The sequence below is a fragment of the Rhinolophus sinicus genome, chromosome 2 (genome assembly GCF_057876585.1).
Source record: "Rhinolophus sinicus isolate RSI-liver-muscle chromosome 2, RSI-T2T, whole genome shotgun sequence".
Taxonomy (NCBI): domain Eukaryota; kingdom Metazoa; phylum Chordata; class Mammalia; order Chiroptera; family Rhinolophidae; genus Rhinolophus; species Rhinolophus sinicus.
Window position 1 is genome coordinate 8,378,272 of NC_142502.1, and position 12,861 is coordinate 8,391,132.

The 12,861-nt window shown below is 52.7% G+C and overlaps 1 protein-coding gene across 5 annotated transcripts in view; it reads right to left on the reverse strand.

Annotated features, from left to right (window-relative positions):
- Window positions 1–12,861, reverse strand: part of SYNJ2 (synaptojanin 2) — a 92,631-nt gene that overhangs the window by 62,134 nt on the left and 17,636 nt on the right. For 4 of the 5 annotated variants that reach the window (XM_019749347.3, XM_019749342.3, XM_019749353.3 and 1 more), the window contains exon 2: window positions 4,754–4,840. The exons of the other annotated variant lie outside the window; for it this stretch is intronic. In XM_019749347.3, the coding sequence (XP_019604906.3) occupies window positions 4,754–4,840 (87 nt within the window). The remainder of the gene's footprint in view (window positions 1–4,753; window positions 4,841–12,861) is intronic. 5 annotated transcript variants of the gene reach the window in all.

Genomic DNA, 12,861 nt, shown 5'->3' on the forward strand with positions numbered 1-12,861 from the left:
CGTGTAGCAGCAACACAAAGACAAGCTCCAGCTTGCCTTGGCCTCAGAACACAGGCCCTGGGCAATGGCCTGTGGGGGCTCAGGCAGGTCTCCTGCCCTTTCTGGGCCTCAGAGGGGCATGCACCAGAGGGTCTCCATGTCCCTTCCAGCTCAGACACTCTGGTTCTGGGGCTCTGGCCAAAGCAAGACCACACCCCAGGCAGAGGTTGCTGGCCAGACTCAAGTGAGGTGTCAGGCAGGGCAGGCAATGAGTCACAGGCCAAAACACACACACACACACACACACACACACACACACACACACACACACACACACACACCCTCCAGAGGCTCACAGTACAGACAACGACGCCTGCAGCCTGAACAGGAAGAGAGGGGAACAGAATGCTGCTTCCTGAATGTCTAGTAGTTCAGTGGGCACAGAGTTTCAGTTCGGGAAGATGAAAAAAGTTCTGGAGACGGATGGTTGCACAAACGTGTGAATGTACTTAATGCCACTGAACCATATACTTAAAAATGGTTAAAATGGTAAATTTTATCTCCTGTATATTTTACCACAATTTAAAAAACCGAAACGTCCGCAACCTCAATTATCACCTTAGAAATTCTTTCCCTCGGGAGAGTCGCCTTCAGAACTCACCTGCAAGTCCAGGCTGCCCTATTCCCGAGCCCTGCAGTGACGGGCCCATGTCTTATCTCACTATGGCCATCTGTCATCTGGCTGGCAAGGGCTGGCACTGGGATCACAGTGAGTCACGGCCGACACAATGCCGTTTATTCAGGGACAATGTTGGGTAAGTTCTCACTGCCGGGCCCCCCACTTCCCCTGTGCTGGCCTTTCTCTGTGATTGCTCAGGCTCTGAGTTCTACCCCCCAGCTAGGTTTGTAGCAATCTCAAGCCTGGGCTGCCTACAGACCGTCTTATCTCTCCTTTTGTTCGCATAGGACGCTCTCATACTGGAGTCTGTAAATAAGGGACTTAGGGACTCTGGGCTTTCCCACTGGGGAGCGAGGAGCTTCGGCCAGAGGATCCCTGAGCCCCCAACCCCACCCCCACCCCGCACCCTATACTAACAAGCTCAGAAGTCTATTACGACATGGCACCAGCTCAAGGGGCTCGTTCACCGTCCCTTCCTAGTACATGAGAGTGGTGTGGCTGCGGTGTGCTGGCAGCTTACCCCAGCTCATGAGAGCCCGCTGCCGCAGCTCTGCACTGGGAGCCTGAAATCAGCCAGGGCTGGAGTATTTACACCATGGAAATTGGCAAACAGTGCACATCAGGGCTCCTCCCAGCTCCCCTCACCCCACAGAGAGCTGGGTGTCAAATATTTGCTAGCACACCACTGGTATATGTATTAAAATAAATTATTCTAAGACCAATGAAGGCCACTCCATATCAAGACTTGCTAGAGAACACTGCATAAGCTGAATCTCAAAACACTGTCCAACTTCCCTCTCCAGAGACTTTCATTCTGAAGTGACGGCCTACAGAAGTCAGCCCCCAGCTGGCCTGAGTGCATGAACCGCCCAAAGGAGTCAATGACACACAGGCACTCAGCCTGTGCCCTTTACCCCAGTTCTCCCAGAGGGACCCCTCTGCAGGCCAGTCCCCTCCCACTCAGCACCCGTGTTCCTTCTCTCATCTAAATCTCTTAAGAACTACGTAAGATAGAGATGAGGCAAATTTTCTGGTATTACAAGTGGGAAAACAGCCCTAGATACAGTGATTAAATGGATGCAGAAGGTCAGTCTGTTGTGCAGCTGGAACTAGAATCGAGGAGGGTTGTCTGGTGGAAAGTACATAGGGCTGTCACGTACAGCTTCACAGGCCGTGCACTGCACAAGTCCAGGAGACACAATTTATTAATAGACCTCAATTTATTCAACCCCTGAGGCCATGACACAGGGAGGCCTTGAAAGCTTAGGTTAAAAGTGAGTTAAATCCCCATAATCATTGGGGTAAATTCTTTCTACTGCTATACTCTCACTTTCTCTGCTTTACAGTGTGTGCTCACTGGGAAACCCAACCCCCTGCTAATTGTGGGCGCTCCACCCCCTTCCTGTTGGCATTCCAAGAGGAAGGGGGATTTCGAGCTCTCCATGAAAACCTAGGAACCTAACATAAAGCTTTGATGCAATTTTTGTGCATGTTTCTGAATTTCTAAATAAAAGGCTATGTTCACTTAGGTAGACTGAAACTGAACAGCGTGCCCAAGTTGAGAGCCTGAGGGGAACTCTCTTTCTCTGCACAGAGGTCCTCAGCCTAAAAAAGTCAAAAGGGAGGCCCTGCCCCCCACTGAGGGTCATCTTGGTGACAACTGGAAGTTGAAACTCCAAGGCGTGCTGCCTGGCAGCCTCAACTGTTCAGAACAAAAACCCATACACTCCTCGTCATAACCAAAAGGGATCTGAAAACTTGACTATCAGGCCCAATCCTTCCATCCTTCAGATACTCCAACCTGCTTTGAGAAATGTGTTGAAAAGGCCAAGCAATCCTGACATTCCTAAAGTCAGAGTCATCCTCACCACACTCAGAGGGCCTTCGCAGCCCACCCTGCAGGGTGACTCTGGGCAGGCAGGCTGGGGATATTTAGAGGACATCAGAATTGGGGGCAGGTGACCCGGCACGGCCCTCCCCTTCCCGGCTAGGCCTATATGGCCACCAGAGGCTGTGTTCACTCCCTCCTTAGGGGAGGGGCAGGCGGGTGGGCACTGGCTGCAGGAAGGGAGGAGGGCCCCGCCCAGGGCAACTGCAGGAGCTGGTCACCTCTCTCCACACCCCCTGCCCAGGGATGATCCTGCTGAGGCCCACCCTGGCCCCTGACACCCCTCCACCGCCCCCCTCCTTCCCCTCCCCCCCCCTCCGCACCCTGGCTCCCTGACAATGTTTCTCTGAGGGCTGCCACTTTTCCTGGTTAGGACCGATTGCCTGTTGCTGACCTCAGATCAGAGGAAAAAATGCTTTCCCCTGGGGTGGAGGAAGGGACTGCCCTTCCTGTTCTTGGCATCTCAGCCTTTCTGCCCCTTTCTGCACAGAGTAGCCTGGAAGTTGAAAGCAGCCCCTGGTGCGCCAGAAGGCACAAGTTTAAAACCCGGGTGCCACTTGGCAGCTGCCGGCCCTTGGGCAAGTTACAGTACTGCACTGAATCCAGGAGACCCTCAGATATAAAATGGATCATTAATTTATGTACAAGAAAAACGTTGCCCATTATATTAGGCTGGTGCAAAAGTAATTGCAATTTTTACAATTATTTTTAACCTTTTAAACTGCTATTACTTTTGCACCAACCTAATAACTGTAAGCTATCAACAACTGTAACACATCCTGAGTGCCTAGAGGTTACAATGTAAAAAAATGTGCCACAGAATAGATGAAACACAGCATGATGTAACATTAGCTGTCATCTTCACCATCATCACTATGGAGGCAAGAAGGGCCACAGGAATTTTTTGTAACCAGAAAGATCACTGCGGGGGAAAATCCTGCAGAAAACGCTTGGCAGGCAGCACATTTTCGTGGAAAAAGCAAGTGTTTGGAGGCAGTCAGATCCAGATTTCAATTCTAGCTGAGCTTCTTACTTTAGGCAAGTTACTTGAACCCTCTGAGTCTGTTTCCTTCACAGTAAAAGCAAAGGAAGATATATTGTTGCATTGGTTTATTTGCAGGATTAAGGTAATGAATATGTAGCCTTTGGCATAAAACAGACGTTTAATAAATGCATCTGGTCATGTGGGTAGTGAGTGTTTTTCCTCAACACTGTTTGGAAATGATTAATGTCATCATCAGAGTTCAGGAAAAATCATCCGAGGAAAGACCCAGAAAAGTAATGGCAAACACCCGTGCTAAACGTCCTCCATCCATGAGAACAGCTGCAGAGGGAGATGTGGAGATGGACGTGCCTGGCTTGGGAAGCCATCACACCTGAATTTGGTCAACTCACAGCCTTTCCCGTCTGACCCAGGGGACAGAGAATCAGGAATGTCACTAGGCTCTGGTCTTGGCCCCATAATGCATTGCTGACACCGGGTGGAACCAACATATATTAGGTGGCTGAGACACATGGAAGGACACGGGGGCTACAGACCGAGAAGGGCACTGAGGCTCCCATGAGGTCCAAGCGTGCAGAGGTGACTCGCTGGCCCCACAGGGAGGCTGCGACTCCCAATGGCAGCCGGGCTGACCACTCAGCCCCTCGAGTCTCATACCGAGCAAGGATGCCCACTGGTTCCCACAGGCTCGCTGCCTTACAGGTCAGACTACATGGTCCATTTTGTGAACACACTGTCCTCCCTCTCCCTACCCCCCACCTCTGCTGCTCAGGTCCTGGTGGCTTCCTTTCCTTGCCAACAACGTCCAACCCCCCCTGCTCAACCTCAAGATACTCCCAGCCGCTCCAGGGGGTTTGGGACCTCTGCATCCTCCCCTTCCAGAGCACAAATCCCTTGTAAACGAAAAACAACCCCCTGGACAGATCCCCCCCCCCCCCCAGACTGACTTTGGAAAAACTCCGGTCCTGGTTGGCAAATAATGAAGGTGAGCCTACTTTGCACCCAGGGCCGGAAGTAGCACAGACAGGTGAGAACCAGGCTGCACTCACCTTGACCTCTCGGCCTGGAGGCGCAAGCTCAGCAAAATAAACATTTTCAAAGATCAGAAGTTAAAATAAAACCTCTAAATCCGGCAGTCTTTCCAAACTAACATGAGAGGCTCTGCCCAGCTGACAGCTTCTGTTCTGTGAGAAGGGATACTCACCGGATTTTAACCTGAGCTCCCCCAAGCATCCATAAGCGTCAGTGAGCTTTCCATACTGGCCTCTAATGACCTCCTTCTCTTCCGGAGCTGGGGGAGAAGCACAGCACACACAACATCAGCCTGAGTCTCCCGTTGGAGTTCTCTCTCCGCAGCCTTCCAATCCGCTCCCCACCCACTTGAGAAAGAAAACGCAGAGACAATAGCTCAGCCCCCAGTAACATGTGTGGAGGTTTCACCATCAGCAAATCACCGAGCAGCAGAGATTCAGACCTCGCCACGAAAAGCTTGCTCTCTGAAAGCGCCAACCGTTTCCTGGGGGCTGGAGAGGGTGTGGGAAGGCCCTGGCTGGCCCAAGGCACTGGGGAGCAGGTATCTTGGGCCTGGCCTTGTCACTCTGCACCACCATCCACGTGCCCAGAAACCGGAATGAGTCATCGTTACCCCGTGGAGGACCTTCCTTCCTAAGTGTTGTCCACCGGAGGCTTTGCAGTGCAAGTGCCCACCTGCTCCCAGGGACCTGCTAACTGCTAACACAGGGAGGCTGAACAGAAGGCCGGGTGCCCCAGGTCTGGGGACAGTGAACCCCAAGGCAAACTGCATGAGTAGGGCCCCCCCCAGGACTTCAGCAGGTACCCTCAACACTCAGGGCAAGACATAGCCTGGGATGAAAGCAAAACGGACAGAGAGAAGGACCATTAGGAGCCGGGAGCCCCCACCTTTACAATGATGACATGGGTACTCCTGGCTGTTACAGGGACAGGCCTTTGGCCGCCTTCTCAGAAGAACGTTTCCAAATGCACAGAACAAAATATAACCATGGGTGAATCCTCAAGTAAGGACCTAGCAAGTGCCATGAGGGGGACCTAGCAGGAAGGCAGCCCTCAGCCTCAACTAAATTCATTTAACACAAGGGCTGTTGATCTGGGCTGACAGCGGAAGGCTGACACTGTAAGGTAACTTTCACAGGAACTGGGGACTAGGACGTGGACGTCTTCGGGGCCCACAGATGGGTACAACGCCCTTCTGTGACCCCACGAGTCTCCTGGTCCCACAATGCTGAGCGGTCAGGGGGACGAGGCATTCTGTGCGGTCCTTGCATCTGCTCCTGGCTGAGACGCACAACACCCTGTGCAGAGGCGGCAGGCCCACTGATCAGGGAAGGGCCCTGGGTCATGGGCCTGCAGAGCCCCCCTGGAAACGGGCCTGCTCCCTGCGAGGACAGCTAATCCTGTGAAAGCCCAGGCTCACGGATGGAAGTCAGCGCCCCCCTCCTGCAGGCATGGGTGTGGCCCAAGGTGGAGTCTCCTGATCCACAGGTGCTGTGGCAGACAGAGCTGGGAGCAGCAAACAGACAGCTCCTGGCCTCAGCGCAGGGCACACAGGGATCGATGCGAGAGAACAATTCTAACACAAATATCTATCTATGTATATATTTCAACCCTTGGAGGTTTACAAAGCCTTCCAAAAGAACCCTGAAGACTTAGTATCATCTGGTCTCAGCTTGTTAACTGTAAAACAAGGAGGCCTTTGTACATTCATTCACGTCTGTGAATAATCCTGCCCAAATAGAACAGGAGGAAACTTCTCAGCAAAGTGATGTGGTCAGAGCCACACTTCAGAGGTGGGAACGTGAGCACAGGGAGAAGCTGTGGGAACAAACGGACCCCTTGTCCTGCTGGGTCACAGACGACAGGAGTGCACATCACGTCACTGGGAAAATGAAACGCGCGCACACACACACACACACACACACACACACGACTTCTGATCTTCGTATTTTGAAAACAAACCAGCACCACACCACAGGGCCACCCTGTCCCATTCTAATCCTGTAAATTATCGACTCCCTAATATAAACATCTTTCTGCCTGACTCTATGTGACAACTCACAGCAAGGCACGATTCTTAGTGGTTGTGATCAGCTGGTGAGCTTTCCTACCACAAACAGATGACCTGGAAATAAGCCAGGGGAGTTACAACAACAGGCGGTATCATCTCACAGTTCTGGAGGCTCCGCATCTGACAGCAAGGGGTGGGCAGGGTCCGGCTCTCGGCCTTCCCTGCCCCGTCCCAGCTCATGCTGGTGGCCAGCGACCCTTGGCTTATACTTGTATCACTCCAGTGTCTGCCCCATCATCACATGGCTGCCTTCTCCCTGTGTCTGTGTCTCTCTCCTCTTATAAGGACACCTGTCACATTGGATCGGGGCCACCCTATTCCAGCCTGAACTCATCTCAACTAATGACACTGCAATGATGTCTATTTCCAAACAAGGTCATATTCCGAGGTCCTGGGAGTTGGGACTTCAACATTGATTCTGGAGAACACATTTGAACCCATAACACTTGTGAATCCTTTCACCTGGGGAGTCAGTCCTTCGAAAGCCCAGCCTCCCCTGCAAACCGTCTCTCTCCAGTAAGCTTATTTCTTTTCTCCATGTGCTTCCCTGACCTACCACGGCACAGGGCTCCCTCACTCCCCCTGGTCCCACCCCACCGCCACACTCCCAGAGGCCTGGCCAAAGTCACTGGACACCCCCAATAACTTGCTTGCCCTGAAGAACTGTATTTCCCCAAGTAGGTTCGAAGGAAGAAGAAATCCATTTTGCTCTTCAAAAGACAGCCCACAAATCAAATCACTACGAGCACCAGGCAGGTAAGGAATGAATGAAGCTGCTGGAAGGGGCCGTGGGTAACCAGAGGACACGCACCCCTTCTAACGGGTCAGCGGTCACTTCCAGCGGGCATCCGGCCTCGTGCCAGCAGCTCGCCAGTTTTTCAAGAGAAATAGGACAGTCCTGATTTTCAAGTGTTGACAACCAACCCAAATTTATTTTGAGCAGCGTGTGGGCAGAACACACACCTCTGCAGACTGGATTTGTCCGGCCCATTTGCTACTTCTGTGCTTTCTTCTTATCTTTCGAAAATAGAATACTCCTGTCTTTAGTTGCATTTCCCATAGGTTTTTCCCTGGGAGGACGTTTTTGCTTCCCCTCCCATTGGCCATGACTGTCCAGCCTGTTTAAGGAACGTCGTCTCCTCTACTTGCCCACCCTCTTCCTCGCCCACGTCTTCCTCTGGGATACAGCCATTCAGTCTGTGAATGGGCACCTGCGAGTCAGCTGAGGCAGGTACTGCACCGGGGCTGAGAAGAGCCGTGTGTCATGAGTAGATGAGAGATGACAATGGAGGCCACCCCGGCAGTGGGGGCAGCTGGGGGCAGTGGCGCTGCCAAGACACATCCACAACGGCAGTGAACTGGCAGGGCCTATTCGGTGCCAGGGATCGTGAAAGTTTCCTGTCAGAGCGGACAGACAAGATCAGCAAACACAATATAGACAATGATATGAGCTAAGAAGAAAGGTGACCAAAAAAGGCGTGTAGGAAGTGTGTGTGTGTTTGTGTGTGTGTGTGGTGTGAAACTGTACATAGTGTTGCAAGGTGACTTTCGAATGCAGACCTGAAGGAAGTGCGAGAGATGGCTAAGTGAAGGATTGGGAGCATTGTAGGCCCCAAAGAGCATGTGCAAAGGTCCTGAGGCAGAAGCATTCCTGGCATATTCAAGGACCAGAGAGAAGATCAGCGTGTCTGGCAGAGGAATTGGAGTGGGGGACACATTATAAAGAACTTTCTAGTTCATAAAAAGACTTGGGATTTCACTCCGAGTGAGAGGCAGTCCTTGCAGGGTTTTGAGGGTTATTCTGGCTGCTCTCTTGAGAACAGAGGCGAAAGGGGAAGGAGACCCGTTAGGAGGTACTACAATGATCCAGGCAAGAGATGATGCTAGCTGGACCATGATGGTAGCAGTGGAGGTTCTGAGAAACAGTCAAATTCTGGACACACACACACACACACACACACATACACACTTTTTTATTATGGAAATTTCCTAAGAAAAGTAAAGTATAATAAACCTTACGTTCCCACATTACCACATACGTACCAGCTCCAACTGCTATCAGCTCATGCCCCGCTGTGTTTCATCCACCCCCCGACCTGTCTCCTACGTCTGAGATCAGTGGGTCTCAGAGTGTAGCTCTCAGACAATAAGCACCAACCAGTGATAGAAATACACTCTCAGGCCCCACACCAGCCCTACCGAATCAGAAACTCTGGGCTTGACACCCAGAAATCCGTGTTTTAATGAGTCCTCTTGGTGAGACTCACTACCCTAGACTATTCTGAGTAAATCCCAGACTTCATATCATTTCATCTATAAATACTTCAGCGAGAATCTCTAAAAGATGAGGGTTCTTTTAAAAAAATGTAACTACAATACCATCATCACATCTAAAAAAAACTTAACTCTAAAAAACTTAACCATAATTCTTTAACATCAACAACTGCATGTGTTTTGAAAGCAGAACCAGAAGGATGTGTGGACAGATTGGATGTGGGATTCAAGTGAAGACAGACAGGGTTCAAGGGTGGTGCAAAGTGTGTGTCCTGAACAACTGCACGGACGGCGTGGCCGGGCCCCCTGACGGTGAAGGCTGACGGGACAGGTCTGGGTGGAGCCTCAGGCGCTCAGGCCGGACAGGCCAGCCCTGTGCCTGCGGGTGCCCAGGTGGGACGTCAAGGAGTCCAGCAGGCGTCCGGCCGAAGATACAAAGTGGGGCGTCCCCAGCAAACAGAAGGTATTGCAAATCATGAGGTTGGGGGAGACCGCCTGGGGAGGGAGGGTAGGGGACAGGGTGTTTAAAGGTCAGGGAGACTGCAGAAAAATGGCCAGGAAGATATCGGGAGGACCAGACATGTGTGGTGTCCTGGGAGCTGGAGGACAGAGTGTTTCAAGGAGGCAAGAGGGGTCAGCAAAGTCAGATGCTGCTCTACATCAGTGACAAAATGAGCACTTATTGTTCAGTTAGGCACTGGGGCCACGGAAGAGCAGGTTCAGTAAAGCTGAGGGGCAAACCCATGATGAGGAAAGAGAGAGAGAATGGAGACAGTGAGTAGAGACAATTCTTTGAGGACCTTGTGAGTGTGTGTTTGCATGAGGAGACTGTGGAGAGGAAAGTGGGGCCAAAAGATTTCTCTAGGATGGGGCAGGGGTTAGCACCACTTTGTGCTGTGGGAGAAATGTTCCTAGAGAGGTAATACGGGCGCGGCAGGAGAGGGAGGGCAGCTGTGGGCCACGCCCCTCGCTAGATCAGCGGCACCTGACACAGGAGCGGGGCGTCCTTAAACACAGACAGCCCATCCATGGCTGACGGGGGGGGGGGGGGGGGGGGGCGTCAACATGCGCGACAGATGGGGGGGCCGATAACGGCGGTGCAGGTAGCGTGTGGAAATTCTCCCCTGATTGTGTCCATCTTCTCAGCACCATGAGAAGCAACCGTCAGCTAAGAGGGAGGAGGAAGAGGAGAAGCTGGCAGAATGGGACAAGGGAAGGTGTCTGGGATGGTGGGAGAGTGACCGGAATACAGAAGTAACTGAAGGACCTGCCACCCCAGACTTAAGGATCAGGAAGTGACAGTGAGACTTGTCAGCATGGTAGTGGTCCTCTCCAGAAACTTCCAGCTGCACAGAGGCAGGTGCAGGCGAGGACAAAGGATCTGACCAGTGGATTCACCAAGTGAGTAGGGCCAAGCAAGGGAGGGAGAGTGCAAGGCAGGGTGAGCGAGCTGATGAAGAGGGAGGCCAGGTGGGGGGAGGGCTGTGAACAGACGGCAGGTTCAAGGGATCACGGTCCCAGGAGGGTCAAAGATGGTTGGAACTGGGGAATGGAAGGATGAGCAGAGAAGACGAAGGTGGAAGATGAAGAGCGGGCTGTGTGACGCAGACACTGGAGGGGCCAGGGTTCGGCCATGGAGGGAGTGTCCAAGCCAGCGTGAAGGACACAGTCCTTGGAGGAGGGGAGGTCAGGGACCCGAGGCCAAGGCCATCGGAAGGGTCCTCACTGTGACTGAAGGTACCAAGAGTGAGGGCAGGACTCAACACAGAGAGGCCGACAGAGGAAGAGGGTAACATCGCCCAGGAGCCAGGCAAGTTCAAGGAAGGGTAGTGGGGGACGGGGTCCCTTGGTGTGTGTGGGCAAAGGATTAACGGAGCCTGCTAGAGAATTAACCTTGGGTTCACTTTCTAGCCCTGTTTCCCTGGTAACCTGATAAAAGTTGTCTATGTTACTAGACAACATGCTTGTGATGAAAACAGACCCAACTGGTAGAAGGATCTGGACTGAGAGGAACCACAGGCGAACGATCACAGCACTGGGGACGTTTGGAGACTGTCCTTCGAGAGCCCTGGAAGCTCAGTGCCCTGGCACTTCCCAGCGAGGCAGCCCCAGCATCCACGCCAGGTGAGGGAGCCACGCCTGGGGCTCTCCCGACGGCTGTGTGGACGCCCAGGGCTGCTGTGCTGTGAGGACATGTCTAGAGGACGTGGGCTGTGGCTCCTGTCCTGGACCTGAGTGGGGTGTTGGCAGTTTGGATGTTTAGACAAGCCTAGGGAGACCTCCTGGTGGGTGCTGTGCATGAGATTCAAAGTTGAGTGCTTTTTCCAGAGGAGGGAAGGAGAGCATCTGGAGGGGACAGAGAGGAGCTTAGGGGTCACACATCCCACCTGCGGTCCTGTCAGCCAGGTGGAATGGAAGAGAACCAGCCCCCACTTGAGAAGCCTGCGGGGAAAACGGTGGCTTGTCCCCACGCAGAGCAAACCTGGCCATGGATGCTGGTTTCCAGCTCAAAACTCTGTCGTCAGACTTCCTCAGGCTGGGGCTGGTCTCCGTGGGAGTGGCAGTCTGCTTCTTAAAACCCAGGGCAAGCAGGCCGTGCTCCTGAGCGGCAAACAGCCAGTCCAGACCAATACTCAATACTCAGACCAACCACATGTGCTTCCTTCTCTCATATTTTCCACAATAACATGCCATAAGGAAATTCCAGCAAAGCCCAGCCCACAGGTCAGAAAAGCAAGTAGGTCAAGTTAACAACACAGGCAGCCCAAGACTGAGGTCCTATTTGTGGCTGCATTCCTGTGTGTGATATTAAACCAGCCTCTTGTATTTCAGGGTCTCAAGAGGCTAGAATCATCCAGATCAAGGTCACTGCCTCTGCGTGTGCTCATTCTGAGCTCAGCTCATACTGGCCTGTAGCTGTTCTTTCCAGAGTTATCAGTTTGGAGCAAAAGCAGCTCTTCAGAAAGACAATGGTTTTCCGAGGGCGGACAGAGGCGGTAAGAGGGTTGCTAAGCACAGTGGAAATCAAAACATCAGACTGAAACAGAAACCACAGAGCCACGACAAAGGCCAAGCAGGCAGACACGTTAGCCCACTGAGAAACTTTCCTCACCGCCACCTTCCCTCACCAAGACACCCAGACCACACAGAAGAGCCAGTGGCGAGGGGGGCCTCAAAAACTCATTACCGAGCAAATGCATTGCCTCCCACCAGGCTGCACTGCTGTGCACAGCCCAGCCCAAGGAAAGAAGATGAAAATCCATCCTCTCCTGTGGCCACAGCTGGAAAAACATCTGTGGGCAGGGGTGGGCCCCTCCACGCCCCTCCCAAGGTCAGCAGGGGCTGAGGTTACTAGGCCACAGGAGACGGCCCACTCCTTGGACAAGAGGGCTTGCGTGCAGAACTGGACACGGAGCCTTTAGACTTGAGTCTTTTTTTTCCTTAAAAAGAGGGAATCCAGGCCTTAAAAAAATACTGAGACAGTGCTGAATGTGCTTCTGAAAGAGCCAGGGACAGGGACCCAAGCCCTGACCGGCTTTCCTCACCTCTTAGGATGGCACAGCATGGGGAGGGCTAGGGTGGCCCTCCCACCCAACAGGGAGTGAGAATGAAGCATAAAAATACCCATTCTCTCCAAATGTGCACAAGTTCTCTTTAAACCTGGGGGACACAGGTGTTTCTGGGCGGTGCTCAAGGCCTGACCACAGACCTCACTCCTGGGCCTCCCGTCTCTGCCCCTCCCCCCAGGGGACTCCTGCTGGAGCAAGGCCGGGTGTGTCACTTCCTCGTACAACAAGCCCTTCAACAGGTTTTCTCTTCCTGTGACTAACAAATTAGGTCCACAGCCTGGGCCTGGTGCTGGAGCTTCTGCTGCAGCTACTTTTCCAGTTTCTTCACTAACTAACCAGCCAAGCCAGTTCCTTGGTCCTTCCCCC